General features: G+C 39.0%; 2 protein-coding genes across 3 annotated transcripts in view; both read right to left on the bottom strand.

The window, feature by feature from the left end:
- Nucleotides 1-3,296: 3,296 nt before the first annotated feature.
- On the bottom strand, nucleotides 3,297-8,708 carry LOC133646768 (myelin transcription factor 1-like protein). Its single transcript, XM_062042527.1, has 2 exons — nucleotides 7,992-8,708; nucleotides 3,297-3,585 (listed from the first exon to the last, which is right to left on the bottom strand). Exons 1-2 carry the CDS (start codon nucleotides 8,400-8,402, stop codon nucleotides 3,427-3,429), a joined length of 570 nt encoding a protein of 189 aa, XP_061898511.1. The 5' UTR covers nucleotides 8,403-8,708; the 3' UTR covers nucleotides 3,297-3,426.
- A 405-nt stretch (nucleotides 8,709-9,113) lies between these two features.
- Nucleotides 9,114-17,970, bottom strand: part of rpgrb (retinitis pigmentosa GTPase regulator b) — a 16,528-nt gene continuing 7,671 nt past the window's right edge. For both annotated transcript variants that reach the window (XM_062042403.1, XM_062042393.1), the window contains exons 7-14: nucleotides 15,890-16,048; nucleotides 15,659-15,814; nucleotides 15,461-15,585; nucleotides 15,202-15,393; nucleotides 12,903-13,089; nucleotides 12,647-12,741; nucleotides 12,496-12,555; nucleotides 9,114-11,627 (exon numbers count right to left, since the gene is read on the bottom strand). In XM_062042403.1, the coding sequence (XP_061898387.1) occupies nucleotides 9,615-11,627; nucleotides 12,496-12,555; nucleotides 12,647-12,741; nucleotides 12,903-13,089; nucleotides 15,202-15,393; nucleotides 15,461-15,585; nucleotides 15,659-15,814; nucleotides 15,890-16,048 (2,987 nt within the window). In that variant the 3' untranslated portion in view covers nucleotides 9,114-9,614. The remainder of the gene's footprint in view (nucleotides 11,628-12,495; nucleotides 12,556-12,646; nucleotides 12,742-12,902; nucleotides 13,090-15,201; nucleotides 15,394-15,460; nucleotides 15,586-15,658; nucleotides 15,815-15,889; nucleotides 16,049-17,970) is intronic.

Here is a 17,970-nt window from a genome sequence, read left to right on the forward strand (position 1 = left end):
ATGCGAACAAAGCAATACAAATGTATTCCATCATAATTCCTAAACCAAACATGCAAAATGTCTAAAAATGCCTGTAATATTGAATCCATGTGAGTTTTACTAGAATCAGTTGTTTTTGTAAGGTTTGCAAATACAAACATTTGGTTTTACTCACTATGTCAGTATACTGTCACACTCAATATGACAGTTATTTAAACATAACTCCTACACCACACATGAATACAAAAAGTCAGTTTAGATATAGGATTGAGGTTTTACTAAACAGCAAAATGTGTACAGGGTTGTCCAAAGTGGCCCCTGGGCCCACGGCTTGTTTTGTTTACTAGCCCTCGCCATATTTAAAAAAATAAATCAAATTGATTGATAATTAGATATGTTACTAGATTTACACAAGTGTGCTGTGCCACACATAACACAAAGATAAGATGGCAGTGTTTTGTTCAGCTGGCTTACCATTGACTAAGGAGAACCACTGCTGATATCAGCATCTGTAATGCTATGTATCAAAGTGGCCCCTACACCCTTCATTTATTTTCTCTTAAAAAGAACTTTACACACAATGGTGGACTACAATGGTTTTGTTAGTTGTGCGTTCCAAAAGGTCCAATGAAAACCCCCAAAAATGTTTACCCTAAGAAATCAGGTGAATGTACTCAATTCATTACAGACACCCACAAATATAAAACACACATTTCATTGAGAATACTCATCGTTTTACCTGCAGTAAACAATGAAAAAAACAAAGGACAAATAAAATGGATCAACAAAAACCAAACCAGACTTTATGCAAACTTTTTCATCAAAAAGCAAGTCATGTAAAAAGTGTGGCACATAAAAACCGAGATAGCACCGTATAATAATACTAGTACATATTAGGGGTGTAACGGTACGTGTATTTGTATTGAACCGTTTCGGTACGGGGGTTCTGGTTCGGGGGTTCCGGTTCGGGGGTTCCGGTTCAGTTCGGAGGTGTACCGAACGAGTTTCCACACGGACATATTAAGTAGCGTAGCGCACGTTGTGTAAACAATGCACACCGAGGCACAACAAACTGCCGTGTGTTGTGCGTCGGTGTGCATTGTTTACTCCAAATGCCAGACATTTGAGGCATTTAAGAAAGTCCGCCCTGACAGCTCCGCATGTCCGGTGAAAAGAGGACGTATGGTCAGTCTATCATGTCCTCTTTTGCGGAGCTGTCAGGGCGGAGTCTCTTAAATGCCTCGAATGTCCGGCATTTTGAGTTAGGGTTGCGTATATTTTCTATGTACGTTCAGGGTTAAGAAGGGGTTAAAAACAAAACAAATTGTGTGCGCCGTAGCATTGGTGAGAGAGGGGCAGAGACAGAGAGAGAGAGAGAGAGAGAGAGAGAGAGAGAGAGAGAGAGAGAGAGAGAGAGAGAGAGTTATAATAAACGCGCATGTGTCGCCAGGCTCTGCTTTTTATTAGGGATGTCCGATAATGGCTTTTTGCCGATATCCGATATGCCGATATTGTCCAACTCTTTAATTACCGATACCGATATCAACCGATACCGATATCAACCGATATATACAGTCGTGGAATTAACACATTATTATGCCTAATTTGGACAACCAGGTATGGTGAAGATAAGGTACTTTTTTAAAAAAATGAATCAAATAAAATAAGATAAATAAATTAAAAACATTTTGTTGAATAAAAAAGAAAGTAAAACAATATAAAAACAGTTACATAGAAACTAGTAATTAATGAAAATTAGTAAAATTAACTGTTAATGGTTAGTACTATTAGTGGAGCAGCAGCACGCACAATCATGTGTGCTTACGGACTGTATCCCTTGCAGACTGTATTGATATATATTGATATATAATGCAGGAACCTTGCAGACTGTATTGATATATATTGATATATAATGTAGGAACCTTGCAGACTGTATTGATATATATTGATATATAATGTAGGAAGCAGAATATTAATAACAGAAAGAAACAACCCTTTTGTGTGAATGAGTGTAAATGGGGGAGGGAGGTTTTTTGGGTTGGTGCACTAATTGTAAGTGTATCTTGTGTTTTTTATGTGGATTTAATAAAAAAAAACAAAACAAAAACAAACAAAAAAAACAACGATACTGATAATAAAAAAACCGATACCGATAATTTCCGATATTACATTTTAACGCATTTATCGGCCGAGAATATCGGCAGACCGATATTATCGGACATCTCTACTTTTTATCCGTAGATTTATCAGATTTTTATTATCTATAGCAGGGGTGTTAAAAGTGTGCCATTTGCGGCCCACAGCTAATGTTTTAAAGGCCCACGGCACATTGTAAAAATACTATTAAAATAAACAGAAACATAACAAAAGTGAAATAAAAAAGCTTAAAAAGGTGAAATGTAATTTAGAAAAAGTTGCAATGTTGACTAATAAAACAAAGCTGTTTACTTTCTTTCAAACTGTCATTGCTCAAAACATAATATTGAATCAAAATCAATGTTATTATGAATTATTGACCTATCCAAGGTTCCCATTACTTCACATCAAATATTACACTGAGAGAAATATTTTTGCTGGAAGATTTTGCAAATTTGGTACATTTTTTTTTTCTTACTGTACCGAAAATGAACCGAACCGTGACCTCTAAACCGAGGTACGTACCGAACCCAGGGTGTAACGGTACACAAGGGGCCCCAAACTCTGGAATGATCTTCCACTGCATGTGAGACAGGCCCCTTCTTTGGCTATTTTTAAGACCCTTCTTAAAACCCATTTTTATTCACTGGCTTTTAACCCAGCATGAGACTTTAAACTGTTTTTAACTTTTAACTTTTTTAACTGCTTTTTATCTAACAAAAATGTTCTTAGGGTAATTTTGTATTTGCTTTTTTAATGTGTATTTTACTTCTGTTTTAAATTTTATTTTTTAGTCTGTCCTTTGCCTTTATTTCTTTGTGGTGTACAGCCCTTTGTTCTTCAACTGTGCTTGTTTTTAAAGGGCTTTATAAATAAAGTTGGTATGGTATGGTATGGTATGGTATGGTACATATACTCTATAAAATGCTCTCAAAGTCGCTTGGTAATATTACAAGTGAAAATAAAACCACATTGAGCAAAATGGCTCGAGATTGTTTAGTCAGGTTGTTTAAAACTGTTGGCTTACAGCTTAAAAGTGCAATGTGCTCAAAAACATTATCAAGCATACACACACACACACACACACACACACACACACACACACACACACACACACACACACACACACACACACACACACACACACACACACACACACACACACACACACACACACACACACACACACACACACACACACACACACACACACACACACACACACACAGAGAGAGACAGAGTGGTTACAGTAATTGTAAGGATGCTGGATATAAAGTTCAAACTTGGTATGAGGTCTTTACACGTTTTGTATCAGAGGACGTTGCAGGCGCCGGAGCGAGGGTCTTTGTTACTAGATTGTCTACTTGCCGGGTTTGTGTGCAAGTCACCAGCAGCGACTTCAGCCAGGGATGGAGGATTTGACCTGGCTTGCTGCGACCTGGAGATTGACAGCCGCCCGAAGAGAGAAAGCTGGAAAAGACCACACAAACTTTCAGATAGAACTGGCCTGGCCAATTATTTTGACTCCACTCTGTGGAAACACTCCCCACCCACACTGCTTGGTACCTCGTCTGAGCTGCTGTGACTTACATGACCATAGTAACTCATTACATTACCATGGTAACTAATTACATGACCATAGTAACTCATTACATTACCATGGTAACTAACTACATTACCATAGTAACTCATTACATCACCATAGTAACTCATTACATCACCATAGTAACTAATCAGGTGACCATAGTAACTAATCAGGTGACCATAGTAACTAATTAGGTGACCATAATAACTAATTAGATGACCAGAGCAAATAATTAGATGACCATAGTAACTCATTAGATGACCATAGTAACTAATTACATTACTATAGTAACTAACTATATAACAACAGTAACTAATTAGATGACCATAGCAACCAATATCATATTAACTAATTATACTACCATAGTAACTAATCAGATGACCATAGTAACTAATTACATGACCATAGTAACCAATACCATACTAAGTAATTAGATTACCATAGTAACTAATTAGATGACCATAGTAACTAATACCATAGTAACTAATTATATTACCATAGTAACTAATTAGATGACCATAGTAACTAATTAGATGACCATAGTAACTAATATCATAGTAACTCATTAGATGATCATAGTAACTAATTACATGACCATAGTAACCAATACTATAGTAAGTAATTAGATGACCATAGTAACTAATTAGATGACCATAGTAACTTATACCATAGTAACTAATTATATTACCATAGTAAGTAATTAGATGACCATAGTAACTAATACCATAGTAACTAATTATATTACCATAGTAACTAATTAGATGACCATAGTAACTAATATCATAGTAACTCATTAGATGATCATAGTAATTAATTACATGACCATAGTAACCAATACTATAGTAAGTAATTAGATGACCATTGTAACTAATTAGATGACCATAGTAACTTATACCATAGTAAATAATTATATTACCATAGTAAGTAATTAGATGACCATAGTAACTAATACCATAGTAAATAATTAGATGACCCTAGTAAGTAATTAGATGACCATAGTAACCAATACTATAGTAAGTAATTAGATGACCATAGTAACTAATTAGATGACCATAACTAATACCATAGTAACTAATTAGATGACCATAGTAACCAATACTATAGTAAGTAATTAGATGACCATAGTAACTAATACCATAGTACATAATTAGATGACCATAGTAACTAATTAGATGACCATAACTAATACCATAGTAACTAATTAGATGACCATAGTAACCAATACTATAGTAAGTAATTAGATGACCATAGTAACTAATACCATAGTACATAATTAGATGACCATAGTAACTAATACCATAGTACATAATTAGATGACCATAGTAACTAATTAGATGACCATAGTAACCAAAACTATAGTAAGTAATTAGATGACCATAGTAACTAATTAGATGACCATAACTAATACCATAGTAACTAATTAGATGACCATAGTAACCAATACTATAGTAAGTAATTAGATGACCATAGTAACTAATACCATAGTAACTAATTAGATGACCATAGTAACCAAAACTATAGTAAGTAATTAGATGACCATAGTAACTAATTAGATGACCATAACTAATACCATAGTAACTAATTAGATGACCATAGTAACTAATTAGATGACCATAGTAACTAATTATATTACCATAGTAACTAATTAGATAGACAGATATGTATAATATTGGTCCTCTGTAAGATGTATTCACAGATATGTATAATATTGGTCCTCTGTAAGATGTATTCACAGATATGTATAATATTGGTCCTCTGTAAGATGTATTCACAGATATGTAGAATATTGGTCCTCTGTAAGATGTATTCACAGATATGTATAATATTGGTCCTCTGTAAGACGTATTCACAGATATGTAGAATATTGGTCCTCTGTAAGACGTATTCACAGATATGTATAATATTGGTCCTCTGTAAGATGTATTCACAGATATGTGTAATATTGGTCCTCTGTAAGATGTATTCACAGATATGTAGAATATTGGTCCTCTGTAAGATGTATTCACAGATATGTATAATATTGGTCCTCTGTAAGATGTATTCACAGATATGTATAATATTGGTCCTCTGTAAGATGTATTCACAGATATGTATAATATTGGTCCTCTGTAAGATGTATTCACAGATATGTATAATATTGGTCCTCTGTAAGATGTATTCACAGATATGTATAATATTGGTCCTTTATAAGATGTATTCACAGATATGTATAATATTGGTCCTCTGTAAGATGTATTCACAGATATGTATAATATTGGTCCTCTGTAAGATGTATTCACAGATATGTATAATATTGGTCCTCTGTAAGATGTATTCACAGATATGTATAATATTGGTCCTCTGTAAGATGTATTCACAGATATGTATAATATTGGTCCTGTGTAAGATGTATTCACAGATATGTATAATATTGGTCCTCTGTAAGACGTATTCACAGATATGTAGAATATTGGTCCTCTGTAAGATGTATTCACAGATATGTATAATATTAGTCCTCTGTAAGATGTATTCACAGATATGTAGAATATTGGTCCTCTATAAGATGTATTCACAGATATGTAGAATATTGGTCCTCTGTAAGATGTATTCACAGATATGTATAATATTGGTCCTCTGTAAGACGTATTCACAGATATGTAGAATATTGGTCCTCTGTAAGATGTATTCACAGATATGTATAATATTGGTCCTCTGTAAGATGTATTCACAGATATGTATAATATTGGTCCTCTGTAAGATGTACTCACAGATATGTATAATATTGGTCCTCTGTAAGATGTATTCACAGATATGTAGAATATTGGTCCTCTGTAAGTTGTATTCACAGATATGTAGAATATTGGTCCTCTGTAAGATGTATTCACAGATATGTAGAATATTGGTCTTCTGTAAGTTGTATTCACAGATATGTATAATATTGGTCCTCTATAAGATGTATTCACAGATATGTATAATATTGGTCCTCTGTAAGATGTATTCACAGATATGTATAATATTGGTCCTCTGTAAGATGTATTCACAGATATGTGTAATATTGGTCCTCTGTAAGATGTATTCACAGATATGTATAATATTGGTCTTCTGTAAGTTGTATTCACAGATATGTATAATATTGGTCCTCTGTAAGATGTATTCACAGATATGTAGAATATTGGTCCTCTATAAGATGTATTCACAGATATGTATAATATTGGTCCTCTGTAAGATGTATTCACAGATATGTATAATATTGGTCTTCTGTAAGATGTATTCACAGATATGTATAATATTGGTCCTCTGTAAGATGTATTCACAGATATGTAGAATATTGGTCCTCTGTAAGATGTATTCACAGATATGTATAATATTGGTCCTCTGTAAGATGTATTCACAGATATGTAGAATATTGGTCCTCTGTAAGATGTATTCACAGATATGTAGAATATTGGTCCTCTGTAAGTTGTATTGACAGATATGTATAATATTGGTCCTGTGTAAGATGTATTCACAGATATGTATAATATTGGTCCTGTGTAAGATGTATTCATAGATATGTATAATATTGGTCCTCTGTAAGATGTATTCACAGATATGTATAATATTGGTCCTCTGTAAGTTGTATTCACAGATATGTATAATATTGGTCCTCTGTAAGATGTATTCACAGATATGTATAATATTGGTCCTCTGTAAGATGTATTCACAGATATGTATAATATTGGTCCTCTGTAAGATGTATTCACAGATATGTAGAATATTGGTCCTCTATAAGATGTATTCACAGATATGTATAATATTGGTCCTCTGTAAGATGTATTCACAGATATGTATAATATTGGTCTTCTGTAAGATGTATTCACAGATATGTATAATATTGGTCCTCTGTAAGATGTATTCACAGATATGTAGAATATTGGTCCTCTGTAAGATGTATTCACAGATATGTAGAATATTGGTCCTCTGTAAGTTGTATTGACAGATATGTATAATATTGGTCCTGTGTAAGATGTATTCACAGATATGTATAATATTGGTCCTCTGTAAGATGTATTCACAGATATGTATAATATTGGTCCTCTGTAAGATGTATTCACAGATATGTATAATATTGATCCTCTGTAAGATGTATTCACAGATATGTATAATATTGGTCCTCTGTAAGATGTATTCACAGATATGTATAATATTGGTCCTCTGTAAGATGTATTCACAGATATGTAGAATATTGGTCCTCTGTAAGATGTATTCACAGATATGTATAATATTGGTCCTCTGTAAGATGTATTCACAGATATGTAGAATATTTCTGCACCTTTTTGGTGGAGCCCGATTGACTCTTTGAGAAGACGTCGGCTGTCCCATTGGCTGGTTGAGTGTCGCCCTCTGTCTTTTCTTCAGCTGAGGGGTCAGCCTCATTGACCTCCGCTGCCCTCTTCAGTGCGTCGTCGTGGTCATCACCGTCATCGGCTGATTCTTCGGGCAGCCTGTCAGCATTCTGTAGCCATTCCTCCAACCTCTGTGTGGGCATGTCCTCTGCATCCTTCTTTTCTTCTTCATCATCATCATCATCGTCGTCGTCGTCGTCGTCGTCATCATCGTCATCATCGGTCTGAGCTACATCTTCTTCATCATCTTCCCCACCTTCGCTGCCAGTCTGAGCAGATTGTTTGGTGGACTCCTGCAAAAAGTGTACATTTAAGAACCAGGAGTAGGGACATTTCATCAGTGTTTGATCTAGTACACACAAGTTTGCACGGGCAGTCTTAAGGGGCGGAGCTAAAGCTACTTTCACGCAGAAGGACGGAGAGAGCAAACATATTCCTAGAAAGCTATAAGCACAGGACAAGGACTGATGGAGCAGTACGGTGCTGATACAAACGGGGGCTAGAGTAACTAACACACATCTGGTTGGAGGATGACAACATAAAAGTCCCACCTGCTGCTGAGCGCGGCCGATCAAACGTGTTCACCTTAAGAGCGTCAGCATGTGACTCCACACTGACTTAGTGGCATTGATTAAGTAGGGATTGTGTATGAAAAGCATGTCACACCACAAGAAAAGAACATTTATCACAAACACAACAGTACTCCATATATCATGTACATTAGTACTGTGTGTACAATGTCTGAGTACTCCATATATCATGTACATTAGTACTGTGTGTACAATGTCTGAGTACTCCATATATCATGTACATTAGTACTGTGTGTACAATGTCTGAGTACTCCATATATCATGTACATTAGTACTGTGTGTACAATGTCTGAGTACTCCATATATCATGTACATTAGTACTGTGTGTACAATGTCTGAGTACTCCATATATCATGTACATTAGTACTGTGTGTACAATGTCTGAGTACTCCATATATCATGTACATTAGTACTGTGTGTACAATGTCTGAGTACTCCATATATCATGTACATTAGTACTGTGTGTACAATGTCTGAGTACTCCATATATCATGTACATTAGTACTGTGTGTACAATGTCTGAGTACTCCATATATCATGTACATTAGTACTGTGTGTACAATGTCTGAGTACTCCATTTATCATGTACATTAGTACTGTGTGTACAATGTCTGAATACGCCATACATCATGTACATTAGTACTGTGTGTACAGTGTCTGAGTACTCCATATATCATGTACATTAGTACTGTGTGTACAATGTCTGAGTACTCCATATATCATGTACATTAGTACTGTGTGTACAATGTCTGAATACTCCATATATCATGTACATTAGTACTGTGTGTACAATGTCTGAGTACTCCATATATCATGTACATTAGTACTGTGTGTACAATGTCTGAGTACTCCATATATCATGTACATTAGTACTGTGTGTACAATGTCTGAGTACTCCATATATCATGTACATTAGTACTGTGTGTACAGTGTCTGAGTACACTCAAAAAGAAGGAGTACTTATTTCAGGTTGAGGTACTGAGGTAGAACATCATCCCAGAACTCTTCACCTCCATGACCTTTGACCCCTGACTTTGGTCTCCTTGCTTTGTTTACACTTCTGACATCAGCAGACTTTTTCTTTTTGACAACCTCTTCTTCTTCTTCTTCTTCTTCATCATCTTCTTCTTCATCTTCTTCATCTTGCTCACTTTCTTGCTCTTCGTTGCTCTCTTCCTCATTATTTTCTTCTTCTTCACCTTCTTCTTTTTCGTCCTCTTCTTCTTCTTCGTCCTCTTCTTCTTCTTCGTCCTCTTCCTCTTCTTCTTCGTCGTCTTCCTCTTCTTCGTCTTCCTCTTCTTCGTCTTCCTCTTCTTCGTCGTCTTCCTCTTCTCTCTCCTCTTCTTCACTTTCTTCCTCCTCGCTCTGCTCTTCTTTTTCTGTCTCCTCCTCTTCCTCTTCTTCTTCAGTTTCATTTTTGCTTTCTGCTTCCTCAGTACATTCCTCCTCTTCCTCCTCTTCAACACTGCCCGCCGAAGACGCAGAATCTTCTTCTTTGCTGTCCTTTTCTTCCTCACTTCCATCAATTTCAGACTCTTCCTCTTCACCTTCTGATTCATGGCTGGACTCTCCCTCATCTTCCCCAGTCTCTTCTGTGATAGTCCCCCCTTGGCTATCTTTCTTCTCATTCTCACTTTCCCTTACAGATGTTTCATCCTCCTCTTCTTCTTCTTCTTCTTGAGCACTTTCACCTTCTTCCTCGTCATCACTTCCTGACTTTTCATCTGGCTGAAGAGTGCCGCTGTCATCTTCATCTGTCACTTTCATCTGACGGACCTCCTCCTCCTCGTCTTCACTTGCATTAGCACATGACTCCTTCTCGTCCTGGTCTTCCTCTTTCTCACTTGCATCTGTAGTTGATCCCTTCCCTTTCTGTTCTTCTTCCTCGCTTGTATCCGCACTTGATCCCTTCCCTTTCTGTTCTTCTTCCTCACTTGTATCCGCACTTGATCCCTTCCCTTTCTGTTCTTCTTCCTCACTTGTTTCCGCACTTGATCCCTTCCCTTTCTGTTTTTCTTCCTCACTTGTTTCCGCACTTGATCCCTTCCCTTTCTGTTCTTCTTCCTCACTTGTTTCCGCACTTGATCCCTTCCCTTTCTGTTCTTCTTCTTCTTCCTCGCTTGTATCCGCACTTGATCCCTTCCCTTTCTGTTCTTCTTCTTCCTCGCTTGTATCCACACTTGATCCCTTCCCTTTCTGTTCTTCTTCTTCTTCCTTGCTTGTTTCCGCACTTGATCCCTTCGCTTTCTGGTCTTCCTCTTCCTCGCTTGCATCTGTACTTGTCTGCCCATGTGGGTCTTCCTCCTCCTGATTCTGGGTAACAGAGTCCTTCATTTGTTGTCTTCCTCTTTGACTTTCCGTGGCAGGACTGCTGCTGAGGCTTTGGTTAGACGTACTGCTGGCTGATGGGATGACTCTGTCTGTGGTTCCTTGGTGGCTGCTCGGTGAGCTGAATGCCGCCACCCCCTGGACTAACGAAGCAGCTCCAGCAAGTAGGTGCAAACTTTGTGCGTCCTCACAGTTATTGGACTTGGCTTCTTTTTTGTTTTTCTCCTTCTTTGATGCTTTGGCATCATTGGAGGAAATAGTATTGGATTTTGAGTTATTAACCTGAGGACTCCTTCCAAGTGCATCTTCTAAAGTGAAGGCTGGTGACTGACTCGTGACTGTGGTCGGTTTGCTTTGACCTCGCATACGTTTTCCAGAACTTGCTTTACAGTCCGGTTCCAGTTTCCTGTCAGCATCAATTTGCCGACTCCTGAAGGCCCCTGCCTGGAGCTGCTGTCTGGATGGTGTCTTGCTGATGTCCCTGGGCTTCTCAGAGGCTGTGATATGATTCTCTTTGTTCCGCTTGGTCGTCATCATCTGCTGGGAGTGACTGCTTGGGCTCCTCAGAAGCTTGGCGGGTGCCTTTCTATCTTTTAATGGTTTCTCTTTCTGACTGGTTAAAGTCTTACCATCCTTACCCTTCTTCTATCACAGGAACCAGAAGGCAAGAGGATAGAAAAGAGGCATGCATGAGTGTAGTAATGAAGTACAGAATAATGGGCATTAAGCTTTATACCTGAAGTGGTTCTCTTCTGGCTAAGTTAGTTAGCATGCTACTATGAATTTCAGCTAATGATACAATGAAGAGCTGATAGGTGACAGCTTACAAAACACTGTGTCTGTGTCTCAATTTGTGCACTTACCCCCTCACACTGAGAGGTACAGTAAAATGCAGTGCACCATCAGCACCCAGACATTGCAACCAAAATGGCCAACTTGGGATGGGACTAACTTTAAATAACAATAGCAGAGGATCAATCCGTAGCACTGACAATTAGTGTACAAAAGGAATAGCAGAAGAAGTGGGTCAATATTTCAATCATCATTTCCAGAAAGTTGCACATTGACAGACTCAACATTTGCGCTCTCAGGAACAAAGTACACGGCATACTTCTTGAAGTGTACTGACAAATTTGAATTGAGACACAGCCTTTATGCAAAGAATGCACAAGTGTTGCCTGGGGCCCATGTTTGGCCTGCAGCTTGTTCTGTTTATTGGTCTGTGACACATTCTAAGAATACAACTAACAATTACTATCAAACGTTAAAAAAAGAGCAAACAGACATAGTAAAACTTAGACAATTAGTTAAATGATTGAACCAACAACACTAATGATAATATGCTTCGTCACCCATAGCACAAAGCTGACTCGCATGCTTACATAAATATACACCTTTGGTTTTAGCCTGTTTAAAAAAACTTGAATATCAAAATGATCCCTGAAATCTATAATTTTTCGGTATGCAGACCTCGGTGAAAAAAGATTGTACACACAATACGTTGAATGTATACCTTGTGAACTGGAGAAAGTATAAGGGTTTTATTTCCAGGGTCCATCTTCATCACATGCGTCTATGAGCCCGAGACAAGAGACAAGAGGAGACATGAGCAGAGCCAGCACAGTTTAAAATACAATCAATTGGCAGGTCGGGGGGGATCTTACCATGTTAAGAAAGTTGGTGGTTTCTCCCAAACCTTTCACACTGTCTGTGTCACTCAGGCTCTCCACAAGGTTGTCAGACTTGCCGCTAGCCAGTTCTAATCACACACAACACAACATGTTACTTTGACATTCTAACTATAAGAACCATGTGGATTATCGCCGGAGAGATGAAAACGTTATAGAAAACAATAATCCATTCTGCCACCGGTAGAATATTCAGGGCACGTCTATTGAGTAAATGAAGTGAGGTAGCTACCCTTGCCGATCGACCCAGCGTTTCCGTGTTGATGAGCGCTATGGAGCACCTTTCTGCGGGCCAGCTCTGATGAAGGCGGGCTGGGTGAGATGGCGTCGCCGGAGACAGGAAGCGGTGGTTGCAAGTAGCCTGATGTCATAGCGTTTAGCGTACTGAACATGGTTCCAAACTGGTCCGGTGATTGTTCCTTTGAGGGGGAGGCGGTTGAAAAATCACAAAATGTCAAAACCAATGTGTTACAGAAGGTACATAGGAAGCCCTCGGCCAGGGGTGTCCAAACTTTTGACTTGGCGGCCGCATTGGGCTGAAAAAAATTGGGACGGTGGCCAAAAGCCGACTGCATGTAAAGCAGTCCTTCTCAATTAGTGGGGCGGGCCCCCTCAATGCCGGGGGGGGGGGGGGGGTGTTTGACCCCCCACATCTAATATGATGAAGCGTATGTGGCACTTGGCTTCACTGTAACCACGGTGGAAGACCACGGAAGGTTGGTGTGTTGTTTCCACTAATGTTAATAAGCTTACAATGTTATGCAAAGGTATAGTTACAACAATTTTATAGACAAATTATACTATTTATAGTCACGGTTAAGAGTGGGGGGGAGAAATACTTTCTTCTTCCAGGGGGGAAGGGAAGGCGTAACAGAAAATATTTGAGAAGCACTGATGTAAAGTAACAACATATACAGACACATATATAGCTTATACAAGTATACATGTATATATACACTACCATTCAAAAGTTTGGGGTGACCCAAACAATTTAGTGGAATAGCCTTCATTTCTAAGAACAAGAATAGACTGTCGAGTTTCAGATGAAAGTTCTCTTTTTCTGGCCATTTTGAGCGTTTAATTGACCCCACAAATGTGATGCTCCAGAAACTCAATCTGCTCAAAGGAAGGTCAGTTTTGTAGCTTCTGTAACGAGCTAAAGTGTTTTCAGATGTGTGAACATGATTGCACAAGGGTTTTGTAATCACCAATTAGCCTTCTGAGCCAATGAGCAAACACATTGTACCATTAGAACACTGGAGTGATAGTTGCTGGAAATGGGCCTCTATACACCTATGTAGATATTGCACCAAAAAGCAGACATTTGCAGCTAGAATAGTCATTTACCACATTAGCAATGTATAGAGTGTATTTCTTTCAAGTTAAGACTAGTTTAAAGTTATCTTCATTGAAAAGTACAGTGCTTTTCCTTCAAAAATAAGGACATTTCAATGTGACCCCAAACTTTTGAACGGTAGTGTATGTATTTAAATAGAAATATAGAAATATATTTAAATATTCATGTATATATACACACATGTGGATATATTTACATATATAAATATGTATATATATATACATACATACATATTGTATTAATAATAATAATACCTGGGATTTATATAGCGCTTTTCTAAGTACCCAAAGTCGCTTTACATGTAGAACCCATCATTCATTCACACCTCGTGGTGGTAAGCTACTTTCATAGCCACATCTGCCCTGGGGTAGACTGACGGAAGCGTGGCTGCAATTTGCGCCAACGGCCCCTCCGACCACCACCTATCATTCATCGTTCAATTCACCGGTGTGAGTGGCACCGGGGACAAAGGGTGAAGTGTCCCGCCCAAGGACACAACGGCAGCGATTTTTGGATGGTAAGAGGCGGGGAGCGAACCTGCAACCCTCGGGTTTCTGGCACGGTTGCTCTACCCACTATGCCATGCCGCCCCCATTAATGTAATGGATATATAATTATTATAATTGGATATTTAGAATATGTTAAAGTTTGACTCCTACCTTGTTTACTTCCGTGACGACCTCCTTAAAGTTTTGTAAATCAATCAGAAATATCAAGCAGCTAAAATGCACCAAACATAGAGAAGTGTGGAGAGAATGTTTTGCATTTTTCGCATTCTTCATTGGAAGGGATTTAAATTGATGGATGGATTTTTATTAGTCTTATCCACAATGTTCCGTGAGTAGGTTGTGTTATGCGTGACCTTTTGTGTTGCCTTTTTGTGATGGTTGCAGGTTTTTTGCACCATGACTGGGAAAGGTTGTTTGTATTGGGTCATATAAGTAAACGCTGGGTTGGATACACTTCAAAATTCAATTCATGGTCATTGATCTGATTTATTGACGATGTCCACTAGATGACGGCAAAGTTATAGCAATTAGACCGGCAGATATTCAAAATTAAAGCTGGACGCACCCCGCGGGCCTGATTCCCTAAAAAACCTGTGACATCTTGTGGGCCAAAGCGAGTAGCTTGGACACCCCTGCCCTAGGTCGTCACTATTTGATGAACACACCCTCTCCCTCCGGCGGACCCGGGCCGGGGCGCTCCGTTGCAAGGTGGAGGTGTCTGTCGTGTCTCCCAGTAGCTCCACATATGGCCTCTCCAGGTAATCCTCTGCCACATCGTTGTCTTCCAGCAAGACGTTGCTGTGGCTCGCATCCCTGGGTCGAGCCAGCACCACCATATGACAGCCACCGCAAACAGCCTGCCAACAACAGCGTCATGAAGCAATTGAAACAAACGTGCAATTCAACGTGAAGGCAAACACTCACTTCCTGGACGTGGCACTTGAGGAAGCGTGGACAGAGAGTCGGCTTGAACTGGTTTGTGAAGTTTTCTTCTCCCAGACCCAGTTTTCCATGTCTACCGTCGCCAAATGTGTAGAGCAGACCGCTGTCTGACAAAAGCAAAGAAAAACCCCCAGCGTCACTTCCCATGATGAACTGGGAATAAGCAAATGTGTCAGAGACCTGTGATGACAGCTGTGTGGTTTTCTCCGCACGCCACTTGGGACACTCTGCCTTTCTTAAAGTGCTCTATTGGGCGTGGTAGCGGGGACTCGAATATGAATGTCCCGTGGCCGAGCTGACCGAACTGACCCGAGCCAAAGGTGTAAATGCCATTCTCTGTTATGGAAGGATAAAAAGAGGTTTTGGTGCCGCTCAGTAGTCCACAAACCACATAACTGAGATGTGTCCTACCTGTGATGGCCACTGTGTGTCCGCCACCACAGGCCACCTGAGTGACAGGATCGGGGATGGTCTTCAACAGCTGAGGGACTCGATGCCGGGGCAGCTGGTCTGTTCCCAGGCCCAGTTTACCGCTGTCACGTTCCCCAAATGTGTACAAAGCTCCATCCTCTGGTGGTCCCAAAGGTCCAATGGAGCATGAAAAACAGCATTTTTGATTGATTGATTGAGACTTTTATTAGTAGGTTGCACAGTGAAGTACATATTCCGTACAATTGACCACTAAATGGTAACACCCGAATACGTTTTTCAACTTGTTTAAGTCGGGGTCCACTTAAATTGATTCATGATACAGAAATATACTATCATATATACTATCATCATAATACAGTCATCACATAAGATAATCACATTGAATTATTTACATTATTTACAATCAGGGGTGTGGAGGGGGGGGGAGATATGGACAGCAAGTAGTGGACATAGAGAGAGAGAGAGAGAGAGAGAGAGAGACAGAGAGAGAGAGAGAGAGAGAGAGAGAGAGAGAGAGAGATCAGAAGGCATAAGAAAAAGAAAAAGTATCTGCATTTGATTGTTTACATTTGATTATTAGCAATCCGGGGAGGGTGTTAGTTTAGGGTTGTAGCTGCCTGGAGGTGAACTTTTATTGCGGTTTTGAAGGAGGATAGAGATGCCCTTTCTTTTATACCTGTTGGGAGCGCATTCCACATTGATGTGGCATAGAAAGAGAATGAGTTAAGACCTTTGTTAGTTGGGAATCTGGGTTTAACGTGGTTAGTGGAGCTCCCCCTGGTGTTGTGGTTATGGCGGTCATTTACGTTAAGGAAGTAGTTTGACATGTACTTCGGTATCAGGGAGGTGTAGCGGATTTTATAGACTAGGCTCAGTGCAAGTTGTTCAACTCTGTCCTCCACCTTGAGCCAGCCCACTTTAGAGAAGTGGGTAGGAGTGAGGTGGGATCTGGGGTGGAGGTCTAGAAGTAACCTGACTAGCTTGTTCTGAGAAGCATATTATTCAAATGCTGACAGTTTCCAGATGTTCTAGTGTAACAGTCACTATCCTGCACGGTCCATGAATTGATTCACGTGGACCCCGACTTAAACAAGTTGAAAAACTTATTCGGGTGTTACCATTTAGTAGGGGTGTAACGGTACACAAAAATTTCGGTTCGGTACTACCTCGGTTTAGAGGTCACGGTTCGGTTCATTTTCGGTACAGTAAGAAAACAACAAAATATACATTTTGGGGTTATTTATTCACCAAATTTGTAAACAATGGCTTTATCCTTGTAACATTGGGAACACTATAATAATTCTGCCCAGGTTAATCAACATTAAACTGCCTCAAGTTGTTGCTGAGATTAAATAAAATGACAAAGATTTTCTTCTACATATAAAAAGTGCAACATTAAACAGTTTCAAGTCAACTCATCATGCTTAATTTATTACAGCATTTGGGAAGCCTGTAGTTTATTTATTATGTAAATGTTATATTTTTATCAACATGTGATAGCAGGGACCCTGCCATTCAAAACTAGGCTGCTGCATTACTAATGATTCATGCAGTGTTTTTCAACCACTGTGCCGCGGCACACTGGTGTGCCGTGAGATACAGTCTAGTGTGCCGTGGAAGATTATCTAATTTCACCTATTTGGGTTAAAAATATTTTTTGCAAACCAGTAATTATAGTCTGCAAATGATGTGTTGTTGTTGAGTGTCGGTGCTGTCTAGAGCTCGGCAGAGTAACCGTGTAATACTCTTCCATATCAGTAGGTGGCAGCAGGTAGCTAATTGCTTTGTAGATGTCGGAAACATCTACAGGTATCTAATGCTTAAACCAAAAATAAACAAAAGGTGAGTGCCCCTAAGAAAAGGCATTAAAGCTGAGGGAAGGCTATGCAGAACGAAACTAAAACTGAACTGGCTACTAAGTAAACAAAAACAGAATGCTGGAGGACAGCAAAGACTTACTGTGGAGCAAAGACAATGTACATCCGAACATGACATGACATGACATGAAACTGCTACAGGAAAACACTAAAAAAAAGAGGAAAAGCCACCAAAATAGGAGC

Source organism: Entelurus aequoreus, linkage group LG01, assembly GCF_033978785.1.
Source record: "Entelurus aequoreus isolate RoL-2023_Sb linkage group LG01, RoL_Eaeq_v1.1, whole genome shotgun sequence".
Lineage (NCBI taxonomy): Eukaryota > Metazoa > Chordata > Actinopteri > Syngnathiformes > Syngnathidae > Entelurus > Entelurus aequoreus.